General features: G+C 41.3%; 1 protein-coding gene across 4 annotated transcripts in view; it reads right to left on the reverse strand.

Annotated features, from left to right (window-relative positions):
• Nucleotides 1-20,352, reverse strand: part of dntt (deoxynucleotidyltransferase, terminal) — a 125,779-nt gene that overhangs the window by 60,809 nt on the left and 44,618 nt on the right. For all 4 annotated transcript variants that reach the window (XM_050071051.1, XM_050071050.1, XM_050071049.1 and 1 more), the window contains 4 exons: nucleotides 18,451-18,621; nucleotides 13,205-13,276; nucleotides 12,880-13,003; nucleotides 8,727-8,859 (listed from right to left, as the gene is read on the reverse strand). In XM_050071051.1, coding sequence (XP_049927008.1) covers nucleotides 8,727-8,859; nucleotides 12,880-13,003; nucleotides 13,205-13,276; nucleotides 18,451-18,621 — 500 coding nt within the window. The remainder of the gene's footprint in view (nucleotides 1-8,726; nucleotides 8,860-12,879; nucleotides 13,004-13,204; nucleotides 13,277-18,450; nucleotides 18,622-20,352) is intronic.

Raw genomic sequence — 20,352 nt, forward strand, 5'->3', positions numbered from 1 at the left:
ATACAATTTTTTTTTACTTTTTTACTTTCACTCAATCTTGAGGGCTACTTTAATCAAACATTGGTCAAATTGTGTGCAGAACTGAAACAGAGTAAAGACTACATGGTTGTCAACTTACAGTTTTCCAGTCATACCCAATTTATGCAATTCCAAAGCTGTTTAGGGACTGTTTAGGATGTAGAAATGTTTAAATATTTGAAACCACTCTGAAAAATGGCATTGTCCTTTTTCCCTCACCAAAATTTAGCACAACTTTGCAGCATTACTTTGCCCCCTCTCTGACAACATAGCATAACATGGTTGGTACCCATGGATGCCTTCGGTCCTCTAGTTTGATCTGATACTGTACCTGTGTCTGTAGCTTTAAAACTGAGCCCAATACAGCAGGTTTTATTTGCTCACATAACTCTGCCTCACTTCTCACCTTCAGCACTGTCTGTCATACCTGGTGCTTCCTCACATTAATTTACCAGACATTTGGCCATTGCCTCTCTGCTCCTTTTATTGTCTTGTTCTCTCTCTACGCTGGCTTTTCTTTTTGGAGCCCCTGATTTTTGATGAGGCACTTTGACTGAACTAGTCAGGCTGCAGTTCATCTCACGTGTTTACATTAGCAGCGCTTGTTTGTTTTGCGTATCATGCATCAGACCCCTGCTGTCAGATGGGTCACACCATTTCACAATACCTGTGGGGGGTGGGAGTATCAGATGGCACATTAAAAATGTGTTTTCATGATAAAAGATAGATTTATTTATCCTGTAAATACATATAATTGATATAAGTCAACCACTGACCTTTAAAGTTTACGAGCTCTAAAATGTGCAGTTGTCACATTAGAAATAAACGAGGCATTGAGAGTGTTTTGAGTGGAAAACTTATGAAGTTACGCAATAAGTCATTTTCTGCCAGCATTCCTCTCTCGCCCTCTTTGCAACAACAGTGTTGCCTTTTGCTGTAATAATTTTTTCGTGTTCCTCATAGCTGGAAGGAGGCAGCATGCAGTCAGTCCGTGATGTGCAGTAGAAGAGTCAAATGACACGCCAAATATCCCTTTTTATGGGACTGCACACTGAGCCTGAAGAAAAAAATCCAGGTTAACAAAACAAGTTGCTACCCATGGTATCCGTTATCTCTGACTGGGGCTTTAGGCTTGTCAAGTCAGCTAAGGCAAAAAAGGAACCTGGCTATGTCGTACTTGCTTTGTGTTACATCCCTCTGTTCTTCAGATTGTCACACGTGCACCTCCAGTTGACACGATTTCATTATAACATTTAGCCAAACCCCATGAGTCTAACTGTGAGGTCATGTGTGCTTTTCTGCTTAAACCCAGATTCAGGCAAGTACAGTGTTGAAGTTTCCTAAGAAAGTCTCAGTAATTCAAATGAGCACAGGAACATGTATCTGGTAGTTAAGGATTCACTGGCTTTTATAGTTTGGTCAAGGAGGAGGAAGGCCAGTACTGGTGTTATGTGATCCCATTTACACTGTCAACCCCAATCCATCCATGACACAGGATTTTAATGTAAAGTCTACACAAATAACCCAGACTGTCAAAATGACATAAAAACTTAATGTTCACTTGACACAAAAACTCTTGAGAGCTTGACATAGTTTGTTTATGTTAAGTCAACAATTTTTGAGTTAATTTGACTAAAATGTACTTCCGCCTCATTAGTTTAAGGCCAATAAACAACACAACCATTGTGCAGGTATTGTGGTGTTTTGGGGCTAAATGGATGGAGTTTCCCAACATGCCATGAGACAATGTGTTTAAGGCCATAGGCCGAAGAAAATGGTGTTTAAATGTGTTCTAAATCCATCACAGTGACCATTATGCAGTGATTTATGTTTATGTATTTCACAATGGTTCTGTTGGGGTACTGTTAATGTTGTGGTAAAAGACATTTTGCACCATGATTTAGGTTGTAGACACAGTTAGTGACCTCCCGCCTGTGTGGATATTAGCATGCCTAAAGTAAAGTTGTGCTGAGGTAAAATAAAGAGCACTTCCTGGTTTGAAATTAATCTCTTTGCCTTATTTTTGCAGTGTAGAAACCCAAGCTAGCAACATTATAATAACATTGTTCAATGAAATAGAAAAAAGGGTTGTAGTATGTGTACTCTATATTTTTATATTTATATCACATAGAATTAAACGCTCAAACAACAGCAAAAAATATGTTAAACTGACAACTGTCAGACAAGGGTCATGTGATGCATTTACTTTGTGTATAGTGTACTCAAAATTTTTATGTTACTGTATTGTACGACACTAAAAGGTTTGAGTGCAAGCTGTTTCCAAAATAAATAGTCATCTCCAGAGGTAATAAAAGCATTAATCACTCTCTGGAGATCTTTGGGAGTGAGATAGGCCTGTACCTTGGCTAAAACTGGAAAAAGCTAGTTTTGACAGCCAAACTAATTTGCTTATCAAATTTGGTCTGTACTTTGGCATTTAAATGAGAAAACAAGAAAATGGATGCCTACTAAAATGGTGGCAAACTCAGCTGAATTAGAAACTGCTGGGTGTAAATATGAGAGTGAATGTGTTTGTGAGCCCTGTGATTGACTGTCACCTGTCTAAAGTGTTTCCTCTCACTCAGTGCATTCTGGGCTGCAGAATGACTCAAAAAGCAGTCGGATGGAATGATGAAAACAAAACAGTGGCTTCCTGTGAATACAGTAACCCACTAAAACAACCTCATATTGCAGCTTTTTCCACAGTTATGACAGTGAGAACAATGCAGACACAAACACACACTCATATGACAGAAGCTTTCCCCCGCCAGGCTGTGGCCTCAGCTTTGGCCTACGCCGGTGCTACCTGCTAAAAGGCCAGGCATCATTTCAAACTGTTCGTTACTCAACACCCACTGACACACACGCACTCGCAAACCTTTTGATAAACAATAGGCGAAATCATGTGCACTAAAGTGCCAGCAAGGCGAAATGGAAACGAATGATGGTGGCGATATGGCTACAAAGAAGCCTCGGCTGCCTCGAGCCTCCGTGTTTGATCTCTCCTCGCCGCCTCTAACAAATGAGTGACGGCAGCGAGAGAGAGGAACATTAAAGGAGGCTGTGAATGGCTTGTGGGAAAGCTTCGAAAGGTCACCGCAGCTAATTCAGGGAGCAAGGAAGTATTAGAAAACAGCTATTAGAGCTCCACAAGGCATGATAATGTTAATGGTTAGCGTTAGTGGCAGAGAGCATGTACCCCTGTGGCATTAACAGAATGAGTGCCTGGCTTCACTCAGGTTCACTCAGCAGATGCTGCTTTAGTCACAGTCATTTAATTTGCACTCTGACTGTATGTAATTTATTCTCTTTCTAAAATAATAGAAGATGTGGGAGTGCTCACTTTTACGCTTGTGTTTACACTCAGTGGTATTTATGTAGGTCTTTATGTGAAAAGTTGACACTTCTTTAATGAGTTGACTGGTAGGACACAGCTATTTGAGACTGCATCACAGATTTTCCATCTGCTGAATGAGCAACTTTCCCTCCGAACCTTCCGACGCTCTTAATTGGCAGGGCTGAGATTCCACAACACTTCCAGCTCGTGCAGCGCGCTCAAGTTGTTAAGTGAATCTCACTGCTGGCCTCTGCTGCGCTGGCAAAACTCACTCGAGTGCACTGCATAGATGTGTGCCATGAATAGCTAAAAAACCAAAGCGGGCGAGGGACAGAGTTATCATCAGCATAAATTCAGTGCACCTCCAATCAGAGCTTAAAAACAACTTGATTTTATCCAAGCCTGGGAAACATGGGAATTGGTGTTTATTTGAGGAGAAGACACCGTGGCGTTACGCTTTTTCAGCTCCCTCCTGATTGCACTGGAGCATTAGTATGTGTTGGGTCTGTGCACCTCCTCTAGTCAGCGGAAAAGTAGACGACAGCACGTCAGGCACATTCTCTCCAGGAAAGAGGGTGTTTTTTCTTCTTCTCTGCCTCTAATGGTGCACCTTCAGAACGCTGTTTTTATTCAGCATTAGGCATCCACTCCTGCTCAGCGGGAGATATGGCTGGGGAGGTTTCGGCTGAAAATATTAGCTTTGATGGGCTGTTAACACACTGTGCACAGTAACATCGCCAGTGTTTCTTTAAATTAAGTGCAACAAAAGAGCAGAGCAGTTGGATTTAGCCAGTCTACTATTTTATTGCGTGAGGGAAAATGTTAAATTATTAATCCTTTCAGCACAAAGCCTATAAAATATACATAGTTATTTACAAATTTGTGTGGACGACACGGCGACATGTATAAATAATACAGATGTGGGAAGTGTTGCTGCTGCTGGAAATTTCACAGAATGCATTTATCTGCAGGAAGGAGAGTTGGGCAGCAGTCAAAAGTGGCTGGTCAGGGAAAAGAAACAGGTTTGTGCGCACTGATGCGTCACTTCACCTTGTATCTCTCTTGCCATCTGAAGTTTCTTGCTAACACAGAAAAACAAGGTGATAATCAGGAAGATATAACAAGAAAAAGCACTAAGTGCGAAGCGTACATGGGCTATACCTCATGATCAGACAGCTTGTTTTGCTTTCTCCCCCTGCGAGCTGATAATAGAGTTGGTTTTAAAAGTCATGACACCCTGAACTAAACTGATAAGGATTACTTATCTCTGTGGTTGTTCGAGGGAAACAATGCAGCGGGACTCAGCCCCTGTTTGAGGATTTGCGAGCAGACACCATCGGGCCCCTCATCAGTGTCACTTTGAGTCGTATTCCAGACAATCTGATGTTAAATAAGATCCACAGCGGGGACTTGCTGGCTTCACGCTAAAATAAATACACACTCCGCTGACACCGTGTGAGCCTTTCACACGCAGTGGTGGTAGAAGCTGTATTTTCAAGCCTAATCTATTTTTAATCCTCCCCCCAACAAAACCGCTTTAAGACTCGTCACCCGCCTTCCACAGCTGTCCTTTCAATAAGGCTAATGTCAGTGGCATCAACAAATCCTCGCCATGCTGTTTCCCTCTGAAGTGGGTGACAGCTTGAGTTTACTGGAGCGCGGCGTGTATTCCATGAAACTTTTGGGAGCTGAGTTGTTTCTTTGTGTGTATGTTATACAGAGATGAAAGATTTGCCAGAGCCGAGTACATCTATTTAAAGAGGTATATAGTATATGTGCTTCTCCATTTTTGACAAGGGCTATCGGTTGGAAAGATGAAGCTAATAAGAGACTACATCACGCTGGAAATTATAGGTAATTAAATCGAGCTTTGACAGGACTTTAGTAGGGAACATTTTCAAATATGTCACACTGGAGAGAATTAGTGGGTTATTAGCGTTGCTGTTGGCATCTTAGAGAGCATGTGAACTATTTTGGTGTAATAGGCCTTATAACACCTCCCGCTGTGTTTAAACCATGTCTGGAGAATCTGCTTTTCAGCAAGATAAAGGTAAATGACTTACTTACTGACTGATAATGTACAAGTCATCGTTCTTCAATTATAGCTCCGCGTGATTCCAATTAGGTCTCACGTAATACTCCCCACGCCTGCACCAAATATGAGAGGAGGTAAATGTGTGTGCTTCATCTCCCTGAGTTTGAAGCCATAAAAGCTTCCTCACAGGCCCCCTTTACGCTTCACAGCCGACTCCTGGACCATAAATCTTGCGCTGTTCCTCCCCTTCATTCTTGATGTTAACTATCCATGATGCTCTAATCACTTTCCTCATCTCTTTTACCACATTATCCCCTTGAGGAGCAGTTATTTACATAATCAGATATCATTCCAGCTGTCATTTATCCTTTTGAAGATAAGAGATATTGGATCTATTTTTTCTTGTGCTGTTTGATATCATCTTTACTTAAGAAAGTTGTAACTGTTGAGACTAATTTAATATACACCACAGTCCAGGCTTTAAACACAGGACAGGACTAGCATTACCTGGGGAATTCATGACATAGACACCACCCCACTACGTCTGCGTTTTGTGGGGCATAAACCCAGGTAGTAAAGACACTGGACACAGGTCTGGATTGTCTGTTTATTAATACTTTTAAAGGTGTGGTCGGTGTAATGTGTGCCAGTCAAGGCTGGGTTTGGATAACTGTCAAAATAAAATGATAATCTTAATTCTTGATCAGAGGCAGAGAAAAGGCACAGAGAAAAAACCCAAATCACATGCTGATTTGCATGGGGCTAATTATGACATGACCTCTGTGTTCAGCAAAATATGGTAGGTATTTGGAATTTTTCCTTGCCAAATTATGAACATGGCAGATTTGCACAGGATTAAGATCATAGATGACCTCTGCAACTTTTTCAAATAGTAGAAATGCCCAGTTAATAATATTTCTGTGCAAATAGGGCTTTAGTTGCACATGAGAGTGGAAATAACAATCTTCTTCTCACAAATGAAAAGTTGAATTCATAAAAACAACCTACACTAAGGTTTAACAGCCGTGCCTGGTTTGGTAGGACCAGTAGCTTATGGTGGCATTAGTTAAAGCAAACTTTAGGTAAATATTGCTGTATAATACACATTATGGAGTCAGTCCAGTGACTGTATAGCCATGTCCCAAACAGTGCTGGACAGTAATGCATTACATAGTAATACTACAGTATTGTGATTTCTTTCTTTTGTTTAGGTGGTGCGTAGTGAGTAGTTTAAGCAAATAATCAGGCTACATTATAGTTACCAGTCACACTCTGTGACCTTGACCATTTGGAGCTCAGCTGTTTGCTGTTTCACTGTGAGTCTGATTAGAGGTTGATTTCAGGTTGGTCTCCCTGCTGTTTTTAGCTGGCTTGTTAACATTACCCTCTGCTAAGAATCACCTGACTTTTTTTAAAGATGGACGGTGCATGGACAGCAGCTTCACTGTGAGGACAGACCTTAGAGTGCTGTGGGCAGTCACTGGTGTTAGCTTATTGCTAAACTTGCTGCTTTTTAAACTGCAATTCCTTGTTTTTTTGGTTTGGTTTTTATATGGTTTAAGAATAAGTCACAGCGACGTCACCCACTGGTTTGTGGACTCCCATTTTGAAGCTTTGAGTTTAGCATTTTGGCCATCTTGGATTTTGGAAACTGTTAGAGCTAAAACTAACGCTAGCTGCTTGCTAGGTTATCACGGTGCATTTACAGCTAGGGTTAACTGTGATAATGCTAATGCTAATTTTCACAAGCAAAGAAACGGCTTGAAACCATTAAAACAGACTGTACTTCCTGGAAAAACTACACATTCAACTCAAAGGGTCTTTTACTACAACAACAAGACAAGACTTTTAAATGCTACAATTTAGTTTCATGAACTGAAAACATACTGAAATAACCAAAGCTGTGCCCTAGCCTAGAATCTGTGAATCTGGGGGCCAAGGTTACATTACCTAACTAACAGCATCATAGCAACTTAATTATGTGTTACTTTAAGCCTTAATAAAATTTGAACAGGTGATTTATATAAAAATGCAACCCTCAAACAGTTGTCATGAATGTTGACCAAGCTGTAAACATGTTTATTTATGCTATAAAGCTGGGCGTTTGAACCTGGGTGTCTATAGAGATTCTTGGAGTTAGCCTCAAGTGGCCATTAGAGGAACTGCAGATTTTGACACTTGCACGTTGGCTTCAATTTTAAGGTTGCTGCTTGCTTATACAATCATTGTTATAAAACAGTAAATTATGCTCATTTGTTACACACAAACTGCAAAAAACAATATACTAAAAAGGTTAGCATGTCCTGTTAGTACAAAATTAAATTAGTATGTAGTATGAAATGGCACGCAGCTTATGACAGATCTCCACTTGCGCTACAGTTTAAATAGCTTAGCATTTTAGGTTCTGGTAAATTGTTGCTAAGTGTCACTTGCCACAGTGGTCATTGTTTAGTAGAAGTTGCTTTGACTCACTTTAAAATTCAATCTATTTTTTTTTTTTTTTTTTTTTTTTTACCATACTTTGATAAACAGGAATATGTTAGAACACAATGAAGAGAGAAAAGGGAAACTTTCATATGTTTTTCGGAGAAAAAAGATAACTCTGCCTGGCAACATGTAATGTTTGTAGCCTGGGCACTATTAAAGACCATCAGCTAAGCTGTGGCAGCTCTGTCACCCCTGTTGAGAAGCAAGCGCCTGTCCTTACTGCCAGACTGCTTTTGAATTATTTACCGCACACGCCACTGGTTATGGCTGGATTTTTACAACACCACAGAGCAGAGTGCTCCACGCTTACTCAGGCACAAAGCACCGCACATAAAAAAAAATATAATAAAAAAAAGAGCAGCACAAAGAGGTGGCAACAGAGGGAGGCACCGGCTGTGAGCAAATAGTTGCACTCAGTAGGTAGCTTTACAAGAGCACTCACCATGCATTCTGAGATTGACAATTTCAATTTCAACAACAAGTAGAAAAGTTTAACGTCTTAATGTAAATGCAATACTATGATTGGAATGACCTGTGTGATTCAGTTTTTTATGATTGAGAACAAAGAGATCATGATCATGTACACATTTGATCTACTAATTCATCCCAACTGCAGAATGCATCTCTAATGCTGCTAGCTATGCAATGCAATCAGTGTAACTTGTTGTGCGTAACTGCACTTAGTAAAGTTTGCACGCCTCTTGAGACTTTTCTAATATCTTTGCTTTCCCCTGTGCATAACCAAAATGATTTTAACAACAGTGGAAAACAGGAAAAAATGCAGGATAGGAAGTGCTGCTCTTATTCAACTCCCATATCACCACTGAGAGAAGGAGACAAGTCATGTACCTGCGAAAGCCACCTGTCAGTGCAAGTATGGCGGCCGGTGTGATCGCATGGACAGCTTCGTCAATAATGTTCCTCAGGGATCGGGCCTCTGCTTTACTGACAGCCCTGGAGATGTCTTCATAATGCAGAAAACCTGTAGGGAAAAGCCCACGTGGTTATTAGTCTGGGAGCCAGCCATCAATCATATCCATTTGCTCTGGAGAAGTGGCAAGTCAGGGTGAATTAAAAGTAAGGTAAAATGTGATATGTTCTGCTGGCTGATAGAAGGTGACTAGCAGTGCACGGCTGCTGCAGACACAAGAGGATTACAGCCACTGTAGATACTGAGCTAAATCATGATTGATGGATGGATGGGTATCTTGTTGATTTCATCCATCTCACTTTGTATTTTCTCACTTGATTCTCTTTTTCTTCGCTTAGAACAGCCAGAGCTGCACCGTCAATTAATTACAAAATCTTCAATGACATTTCTGTCTGGGCTGCAATAAAATAAATGGGATAATTCATGGTTCTGCTTTTTTGAGATTTACAGAATACAGTGGAGAGATCAGGGTTCAAACACATTTTCCATGTCAAAAAGCGGCATTATTTCTCTGCACGGAGTGGAGACTGCAGTGTTCCGAATGATGGATTATGACAAGTTTGATGAAGATGTCTGTCAGCATAATACATCATCAGATGGAGTTTCAAACTGAATGGGAACCTGCGAGCGGCCTAATATAATGTTTTGAATTACCACCTCATGCAGTGCTACAGTATATGCATCCAGCCTCATCCTGAGCTGCAGAGGAAGCACACAAATGAAAAAGCTGCATATTCAGTACTTCTCTTTGAGACATTTAACCACGTACATTAAAAGCTCTGTGGGATTTGTATCAGTGACAACAATTGAGGCTGATGTCATCTACATGTCTGGATGCTCCTACAGTATATTGCTGTATTCCTGTTCACTCAGCTATTTCGCTTAGATTTGAGCATTGCATCACCTCAGAGAATAATCACTGCAGATATGTTCTAAACTATAACTTTTTGTACTGCTCCTCCTTAAGGTTTCCATCCTGTTTTTTTTAACTAAGTCATTTTCTGTTGGTTTTTAGCTCTTAAAATGGCAATGTCAGTCTGGCAGTAAGTCCACAAATTTGGTCTGAAATATCTCAACACCTATTTGATGGACTGCTATAAAGATTGGTACAGGCATTCAAGGTTTCCAGAGAATTTAGCCTATTGACTCCTGACCTTTCCTGCAGCACCACAAGGTTGCTGTTCAATGAGTGAAATGTCTACATAACTTCTGGATGGATGCAGTTTGGTGCAGATGTTCCCAGTCTTTGTGAACTTTGTTGATCCCCTCAAATATCATGTACTGCTGTCATCAGGTCAAACTTTTAGATAGTCAAATACTAAAGTTTATGAAAAAATACACATTGTCATCAGCCTTAGCTGTACTTTGTGCAAATTTGTCCAAATTGGAATTTTGACCATATGAAATTAAGGGATCACCGAAGTGATTACAGTTCATCTTGAGGGGAACATGAATGTACCAAAATTCATGGCAATTGATCCAGTAGTTATCAAGACAGCTCACTAAAAAAATCATACAGCCTATTTCAATCTCCTGGTGGTGTATTTTGCTTTCATTTATCAGTGGGGCTATGGGAAAAATCAGTAGGTTTCATCCTCTGGGGACCATGATTTTTTGTAAGTCATCCAGCAGTTAAAATATTGAAGTCTGGACCAAAGTGATGGACCAACCAACAACCATCTTACAGTTTGATTTTCTCTTAAAGTCAGTTTACACCTGGCATCAGAATGTCATGTGAAGTGAGATCAGATCACAAGTGGTCACTTGAGATGCACGAGGACAGAATGTGTCCTCGTGCATCTCAAGTGACCACTTGTGATCTGATCTCACTTCCTCGTTCTATATGCAAAACAATATGGGAATCATTCCATTCACTATCATTAGGAGACTGCAGGAGTGTGAGCTTCACATCGAGGGCAATTGGTAAGAACCCACTGGCACACAGTGATAAGGCTAACTGTCTGCATTGCATGGCTAATGTTAATAATAATAATAATAATGTGTCATGCGGAATTTATACTTCTGCGTTGAATTGATGCCGTAGCTACAGCGTAGACTTCATGTCAACACAGAGCCTACGCCGTAACCTGACGTGCACCTCCCGAGAAATGTAACTACACATTGCGGCAACGCACACCTCCTGTCTATTTCTGTAAACTGAAACCATTTCCCTCAGTGGAAACAAAGCTTTTATTTACTTTGATTTCACAGATAAGAAACAATAAATTGTGAAGACAATAAAGCCTCCACTAAAATAGCATTTTAAGTCTTGCGTATAATTTATCCTCCAGGGATTTATACTTCGGGATTTATCCTGGCTTCATATGAGCAGGAAAAGAGGAAATCTCCACTTGTCGGCCGCTAGGCTTAATTATACAATGTAAAATGCCATAGACTTGTGCTAATAACATTAGCATGTGTTATTTGTTTGGAAAATCTGTTTAGTATAAGACAGTTGTTTTGTCCGTGAACCTTGTGAGTTGTAATGGAGTCAAATTATATACCGTAACCTTTGTTAAATGTTGCTGTTGTCCCTGGTTTTAGAGAGGAGGAAAAGATCGCCGGTCACTAACGTTAGGCTTATCTATACAATGTCAAATGCCATAGGCTTGTGCTAATAACGTTAGCATGTTATATTAGTTTGGAAAAGTTGTTAAGTATAAGACAGTTGTTTTGTCCATGAACCTTGTGAGTTGTAATGGAGCCAAATTATGTACCGTTATCTTTGAGGGAAAAGGGAAAGATCGCTACCTGCTAGGTTAATTTATACAATACAAATGCCATACGCTTGTGCTAATAACGTTAGCATGTTGTATTTGTGGGGAAAATGTGTCCAGATAAAGACAAGTGTTTGTCTGTGAATGCCACGAGTTACAGTGAAGCCAATTTGGGTACTTGTGTTTGAAACTGTCTCTATTAAACCATGATTAATGTGTATTTTGTATGTGTTTTGAATCAACTAAACGTTACAGCACTTCACGGAAACCCCACTGATGACTAGTGTTTTGAAAGTGTAACTGCAGAGTGACACAGACACACCACCGCACAAGTATAAATGCTCACAGTGGCGTAGGCGACGTGCATTGGCTACAGTGTAGGGTCTGCTGCACAACTATAAATCCCTCTTCAATGTGAGTTTGTCGGGACGGATTAACAGCTGCTGCTGTGTTCGCTTGTGATAAGTGGGCAGATGCTGAGGTGTTCCAGAGACCGTCCTTTAGCACTGCATCTCACCTGTGTAATGGCAGCAACAGAAAGTTTTCATATCTAGCAGGGAGCCGGATAAGCAAGGACCTCAGCTGAGTAAACGGTCCTTCAATCTGGCCAGACACACAATAGCATACACAATGCTAAATAAAAAAATAATAATATTGCCATATGCAGCCCAGACCAGCTCCAAATGTGATCTGAGTGATCAGATCTCGAGATGCATTGAAGTGGGTGCCTTCATTCCTGTTCACCCACAACGCATGTTAATACCAGGCTTTAGTTTTCCTAGCACCAAATTAATTTATTACTGCTCTGGAAACTGTCCAAACACCTTCATCCAAAATCAATCTTTAAATAAACTGAATTTTACAAGGGTAATGAAGGGCGATCCTTCACAGAAATATGAACCAAAATCTTCCTTTACTTCTAACATTTGAAACAAATTATAACTCCCCCACTTTAAGTCATCGACCTCTCACGGTCTTTGCTTTGATGGCCCTCCCTGCCCAGCTGATTGATGAGAGCTCATGGGAATTCCACAGCAAGCGTTCTCCGTCACAGTCACTGTCCATTGATTTTTATTAAAAATACCCCTGCTGCCTTTTCCATTGTGTTTTCACTGTAAACTCCCTGCTGGTCACATCTCATCTCACTTTAGAGAAAACACATTACAGCTAGTGCTTCACATAAGGAGCCTCCTATGGGACAAAAAAGGACAAAAAATCCCAAATGACATGCAGCCCCCACTGGAGAAATTTAACGATTACGTCTTTAAGTCTTCCTTGGAAACAAACTTGAGTTGTAATTTTCAGTCTGTAATTTGTGGAGTGGCAGAGTGGAAATGCTGAGATGTTGATGTACCACTTTGTTGCATCCGGTTTAGATGAATGCTGCGGTCTGCCAGAATGTCGCTGAATGAGCGCAGCCCTCTGCGGTACCACTTCTCAGCCGTCTTAGGTCCAACCCCAAACACACTTGTGAACAGCTGGCAGGAAACGAGGTAAGGACGTAATCAAGAAGACATGCTCTGAAATGACAGGCTCTTCTCAGGGGGGGTTAGCATTCAAAGTGTTCAAGAGCTCTATGTCCTTAAAAGATAGCAAATGCAAATCATTTTTCACAGCAGTCTCACAGCACCAAAATGGGAAAAGCAAACGAGTGATGGAGTTGTTTTTTGCCCACTGACCTTAAGTGTTTGATACCTTTCATCAGAAAGTATTCTTTCGACTTCAAACGAACGGCCATGTTGAAGGATCTCCTGGAAAATATAAAAGTAGATGATGTTATTAAAAAAACGCCCTTGGTGTCAGCATCGGCATGTTTTCCCCGTGGTTTCTGTTCCATCAGCAATTAACAAATGGCCTCGAATTGCTGCTCATTTGAAAACAGTTTCCACTTAAATCAGGTGCTCCTCGTGTCCTCATTTCCATTTCGTTTTAAGAAATAACGACTTTGTTGTTGTGAAACCTGGGATTAATACCAGTTTTATGGCGTTCATAAAAAGCCCAAGGTAATGTTTTCCCCAGCTTCCATTGTTTGCTCTGGAACAACTTTGTTATTCCACATTTAATTGTCTGCCGCTCTCAGCAGAGCACGGCTAATTTGCTGGTCACATTTTAACTGTCTTCATTATGTGAACGCATAAAATGAGGCAGCAGTTATCTGGTTAAAATCAGCCGTCTTCCATTTGGGAAATTGTAAAAGCTGCTGGTGTTGAAAATGAGCCTGTATATTTGTGTTTTACAATAAGTATCTGTGTGCATTTTAAGCTTGTGCATGACGGGATGACATCTAGTATCAATGAACCAGTGAACCTAAGATCCGCACTGTGAGTACAGTGCAGTTTAAAGCGGCCTTCACTGCTCAACGATGCATCCACCCGTCCACCTCTGCTTTTCAACCCTCAAGCTAAGGCCAACCTCAAACGCAAGGATAATGCTTCAACACACTCCCTGCTCCAGGGAGGACACACTTCTTCACATGCACAGCATCTCTCACACACACACACACAGAAAACACATACTGACTATTCATCCCCAACTTTGCCTCAGTGCTCCCAGACTTTCATGTCAGTAGGTTTATATCTTTTCCCCACTTTGGATGTTCAGTCAGCAGCGAGCAGTTCAGTCGCTGCTGACAGAGTGTCACTCCGATGTTCACAGGCACATCAAGCGTTTTGTTTTTACTCTGTTTGGTTTCACTTTGTTTTTCGTGTCGTGTCATTTTCTTGTTTTGAGCCACGATCTGTTCAAAGAGACAACCTAGCGGAAAAAAAACCCTCACCGCTTGGTGTACGTCTGAATCATGTAAGAACAACAACAGGGAGAGGTCATTCACAGGCGGTCTAATTTAGTCTCCAGAGACATTTATGTTATTTTGTTTAATGAATCTGCCTCAGTGCTGACAGATTTGACAGATTTTGAAACTTGCTCAGAAACCCGCAGTGTGTCTGTTAGGTTTAATGTGTCAGAGAGTTGGACTGCAGAGCTCACCTTGTTCTCCTACAGGGACTCAGCGTTCTCTCCAAGCAAACACTTCTCGACACTTTCCCTGAAAACTTGCCGTGATTTCTGCCCTGAGCACGACTATAGGTGAGGGGATGATTGCCAAGTGACCCAATAAGACTTTTTTTCCCCCTAAGACGAGATAAATTGGTGTGATGCCTGTCGGTGTGTGCGCTCATGTGTGAGAGTGTGTTTTGTTAGCGCGTCTGTCTAGTACTTGAAATTTCAAAACTATTTTTGATATCTTTTTGAAAGTGATATTTTTTTAGCCTTCAATAACTCACAGCAAAATGTGTTCTGCAAGATGAGATTCCACTTCAGTGTCACCTGAAAGGCATATTTGTGCAGATTGGTATTGTTAGAAGAAGAAAGATTGGGCTACATTCTGCCTGACAGCGCACAAAAACAATCTGCACAAAATCTACAGGAATACCCAAAAAAAAAAGTATGAAATACTCCACAAAGTGAAGAAAAGTTTGCTCCCCCACAGAGGCCAGCAGCTTACATTTTATTATCTTTCGTGTCATCAAAATATGAAATGTTCATAATGAGTCTGATGATGAGTGGTATTAAATTGGTGGGTAATGATGGTGATGATATTTTAAGCGCCGATGAGTGGGTTGAATGATATTGGCTGGATGTACTCCAGATTTTGTTATGCTGATCTACATTATTCCATGTGAGCTATTTTACATATTTTAATTGTAATTTCTATGGTTTGTAAGACAGATGTATTTTTTGTGTTAAATCCATATGCCATAGTTCACCTGGTTCCAAATTTCCTCTTGGGTACTAAATAGCTGTATTCACCTCGAAGTTGAAACAATGGATTCTACTGGAGTCACACCATAAAACCATGTCCAAAAATAAATAACGCTTTGAGGTGCCCACTACCCCTCCAAGACCCGCCACCTTAACGTGATGGAGGTTTGAGTGTCCCTGTGATCCTGGGAGCTGTGTTGTCAGGGCTAATAGCCCCTGGTACGGTCTCCCAAGGCAAAGTGGTCCCAGGAGAGGGGCCAGACTAAGAGCGGTTCAAGAAAACTACAATGACACAGCACTTTCGGCCTTGTATGGGGACACTGGGGCCCCCCTCTGGAGCCAGACCAGGGGGGGAGCTCGCCAGCGAGCATCTGGTGGCCGGGCCTTGGGCCATAGGGTCCAAATGAATACCAAGGAGCCTGACTGGCATCCCTGCAGGACTGTGCGTTGTGTGCCGGGCGGCAGGCAGGGGCGAGGACCCAGGCATGCTGACCTCTGGTGTTGCCCATTGTTAGAGGTGTTCTGGGCACATCCAAGTGGTAGGAGGCCCTGAGGCAGAGCCAGAACATGCTGGAGGGATTCTATATCTCGTCTGACCTGGAAACGCCTTGGGGTCCCCGAGGAGGAGCTGGAAAGCATTGCTGGAGAGAGGGACGTCTGGAATACTTTGGCCAGCCAGGCTTCTGCTCCTGCAACCTGGCTTGGAGGGAGGGATGGATGGATGGATGGATGGATGGCACCCACTAGTTCACCTGGTAGACCAGGCGTCCCATGCACAAAGGCTGTGTCCTTGCCACAGCAGTCCTTTACGCTGTATTTGTCCTATCATATAAAGGGAAAAATTCCCGAAAAATATCTTTAAAAAAAAAATTAAGCTTAAGCAAATGGTCACGTTGGTCCACACAGCCATGTTTCTCTCGATCTTAGCTTAATGCCCTACTTCTCCCCTTCATAGCTCTGACATCCCACCAAAGGTAACTTATTTAGAGATGGTGTTCTGTTTATTTTTGTTATTGACAATGACAACACATCTCCACGAAAAGACCAAAATCATAAATAAAAATACCCTGGCCGTAGCACTCAACACACTCAAACAAGCTTTGGCCACACAGAGAATACTAGTTGGTAGGATCAATACATGGTTAGTTTCAGTCTTTTCATGGGTCTATGGATGCTTTGATATGTTTTGACAGGTTTTTGCTGTGGTTTTTGGTCACCACAGAAAATTGCTGTGAATCCAAGCTGACTATTGCTGCCATGCTTCACTAAAGAGCAAAAAGTTGAAAATCTGACAAAACGAGTGAATGATACACATCTGGTGCATTATTATATACAAGTGCAGTGCCTGTCAAAGCGTGCATGTTCAGGCAGATTTCTTGGCGTCTGGTATTGCTGCTTGTAGCTTTTTCTAGAACCACTCATTCAAACAACTTCACACTCAACACTGCGCTTCCGTGGGTCCTAAGCAATGCACCTGCTATGACACAGTTGCATTCCCTAGCAGTGCTGAAGTAAACAAATTATTTGCTGATAGCTAGCTATTTGGGACCAGGCTATTTCTGGTCCCAAATAGCTAGCTGGGAAAAAAAAAAAGAAAAGCCTTTCTTCTGAAAGTTACATCACTGATGCTTGAAATGTTTGAGTTTGCTACAATGTAACATCTATTACATATCTCTCATCTGTTCAAATGGATTGTAGCAGGCGAGGGGAAGCAAGCTCAACCCAGCGTGCCATTCAGCGGTGTAACAGTTAACAGGGGCCCCATCTCAATACACAAAAGCACTGCTAATAAATATGTCCCATAGATCTCAAGAGCTTGCACTCAACACTGCGATTCCGTGGGTCCTCTGCAACACACCCGCCAAGGTCGTTCGGATGAGCGGTTGTCAAGAAAATGGAAGAACAGACAGACAAACACTATTTAGTTCAAATTACTGCAGCAGGATGGAATGCGTTTGATTGACTCAAAATAAACTACAGCGCCATGTTCATCATATTGAATGAACATGTCACCCAGTGTAACAGAGTGGCTCATTGATGTGTTATTAATAGTTTTTGGACCACAATGGAGCTCTATGGCACAGACGAATAAGATATATCAGGCTTTGGCTCCACAGACAATACTTGTTACTTGTCCATGAATTGTTAGTTTTTAAGTCTTTTCATGGGAGGGGAAGTGCCATATGTTACTATGGATGCTTTGTTTTTTTACTGTGGTACTTGATCACCACAGAAAAGTGTTGTGAATCCAAGCTGACTATTGCTGCCATCCTTCATGAAGGAGCAAAAAGATGAAAACCTGACAAAGTGTCAAACAGCGCATCATATCCATAAACTCTATACAATAGTGGGTGTATGTTATGTCATCCATTGGTTTATGGACTTGCATTTTGAAGTCTTGAGTTTGGTGTTTTGACCATTGCCATGATGAATTTTTGCCGCCAGAATTGACCATATTTGGATGAGAGGGTTCTCTAAAGGTTCACACAGTTGTCATGAACAGGGAAATTACCTTAGAGACCAAAAACATTTATTGTACCAGCCTGTAGACATGTTTATTTCTGCTCTAAAGTTAGGCATTTTAAAGTGGGGGTTGATAGGGAGTTTAATTCTATCTTGAAATGAGGTGATACAAACTACTTTAATACCATCAAAACCTGTGTGGAAAATTTGCTACAAATAAATATACTAATGGCTTTTAATGTCCCATAAACTACCACTACAAAATGGTTTGTATTTCCATTTAACACTGGTTTTGAGTGTTTTAGCTCAATAATCACATCAAATATACTTAGCACTGCTGTTGACTATATTCCAACACATTTCCAAAGTGTCGTTAAGGCAGCAACTGGCTTTAGATCATTTCACAACAGTTTTAAAATCAAGTTCAAGAAACCCAGAAGTTGTGTGGTGAGAGGTAATCCATCACAGTAAGCATTACATTATTTATTGTTTGCACACACTAACTGCCTTCAAACCTCTCCTTGTTTGAGAATTCGAGAATCAGCTTCTGAAAACTTTGCATTCAAAAGCAATGTTGTCAGAAAACCCAACTAGTATGGCTACCCAAATGAAACACTGTTGTTTGGTGACAGCACTAGTCTCACCGCATAATGCAGATGGATTGGCTGTCAGCTGGTGTGTGCATGCAGACTCTGGGCCGTACCTCCATGACTGACTTAGTGTGTTCCCCCAGGCAGGGCAGATCCTGAGTGGCCCCCAGGCACCGCACTGCCCAGGGCAGACTCTTCAAGACAGACGCAGCTCTCCTGAAGGCCAGGCATGGACCCTCAATCTCGTTGAATTCATAGTTCTCCGCCAGCACTTCAAAAGCATCCTACAGGGACAGGTAGGCAAGGACAGGTGAAGGGAGAAAGACGAATAATGTAAGAGAGAAGATAACATGGGAATGATATTGTATAATATGCATTACAGGGAGGACTTATTGCAGGAAACTCCAGTTGAATAAAACATTTAAACAAAGGAAAGACACAGAAAACCTAGGAAAGAAAGTGAGACCAAGCACAGATGTGTCAGGTGTGCACTCACATGTGAGATGCACTGACCCGTACAGTAAACCAAACAGGGAATGGAACTCCCTCCAGTTCTATCCTCCCCCCTTCATCACTCCTCTCTGTCTCTGTCACCATCACTGTACAGTAGGACGTGCTGCATGTTGGTTTTCTTCTGGATGACCGCACAGAGACATTAGAGGCTGGCGAACACCAAACAGAAACCTGTCATTTTCCATTTGTTCACAACAGGCTCCCCATGGGGGCAGCCATGGGCTCTCCCTTTACAAAGGCAACATGTTCAAATGCTTAAATAGGCTGTAGTCAATATCATGGAATAAATGAATCTATGAGACAGTACACAGCTCTACCAACAATCCTCTATTTTCTAAAGTTGTTTATTCAAAGCTGCTATATTAATAATATATCAACTGACTACACATAGGGTTCACTTGTAGTGACAAACCACCAGATGACCCTACAGCCCTCCGCAACCAGGCTCACAAGCAGAACCAAACAACAGACTAGCAGGTGAACACAATGGAATATTTAGCAGCTGAAAGAGCCAGACAGTGGACACACACAGAGCTAATAGAGGGGAGTATATTGGACCAGCATGTGTTGGGTGACCTGAAACATGTCTCTAAATTAATGCTAATAGGCCTTTATCCCAGAAGACAATAACATAAACCACGGTTCTGTTGTATTCAAGTGTGTCAAAGTAAGCCTTGACAGTGCGACAGTGAGCCAGCATGCACAAAACCACTCAGGCATCGTTAATTGTGTTATCTACACCTGTGCTTTTCCCAATATGACAAGACAAAACGCCTGCTGTGAAAAATGCCTATGTTGCTCAGTGTCAGCTGGATGTGTAAAGAGGCAACTGTTTGCTAAAGAGTTGAAGGTTTACACCCAATACGGTGATATATCAATGTTATGGTGAAAACAGTAAACACTAGGAATGCTGGAAATATTCAAGTCACGCTTATGACTAGAGTTAAGGACATACATTTATTAATACATTTTTTATTAAGTTCTCTAAATTTAACTGCAATTTCACAAAACATTCATGAATTTTGGTGAACATAAAAGCAATTTCACCACAAGAATGTAGCAACCTAAAATGGTGTGGTATATCACAAAGCAATAGAAAAACTGAAAATAATTATGTGAGATGAATGGATTACTTTTTCAGGCTTGTCCAAATCTGGCAAACATTTGATGAAAAATTTGAATGAGAAGAGATTAAACAAGAGTAAGAGTCTACAGCCATGTTAGCGGCTATGATGCTGTAAGCACCACAGTGCTATGAGGTAAATGCTAACATCAGGATGCTAACATGCTCACAATGACAGAGCTATCATGCTGATGTTTCAAGCTGAAATAGAAAAGTTATTAAGTCAATGTTGATTGCACAATGCAACAATAGCTATAGAATAATGATGCCATTGGTGTTTAAATTGCTTCCCTATAGGCACTTTTACTGTTGGTTAACAGTATGATGGGTTTTTTGGTGGGTGGAGCTTGGCTGGAGGCAAAATAATTCTCCACAGACA

The sequence above is a fragment of the Epinephelus moara genome, chromosome 19, assembly GCF_006386435.1.
Source record: "Epinephelus moara isolate mb chromosome 19, YSFRI_EMoa_1.0, whole genome shotgun sequence".
Taxonomy (NCBI): Eukaryota; Metazoa; Chordata; class Actinopteri; order Perciformes; family Serranidae; genus Epinephelus; species Epinephelus moara.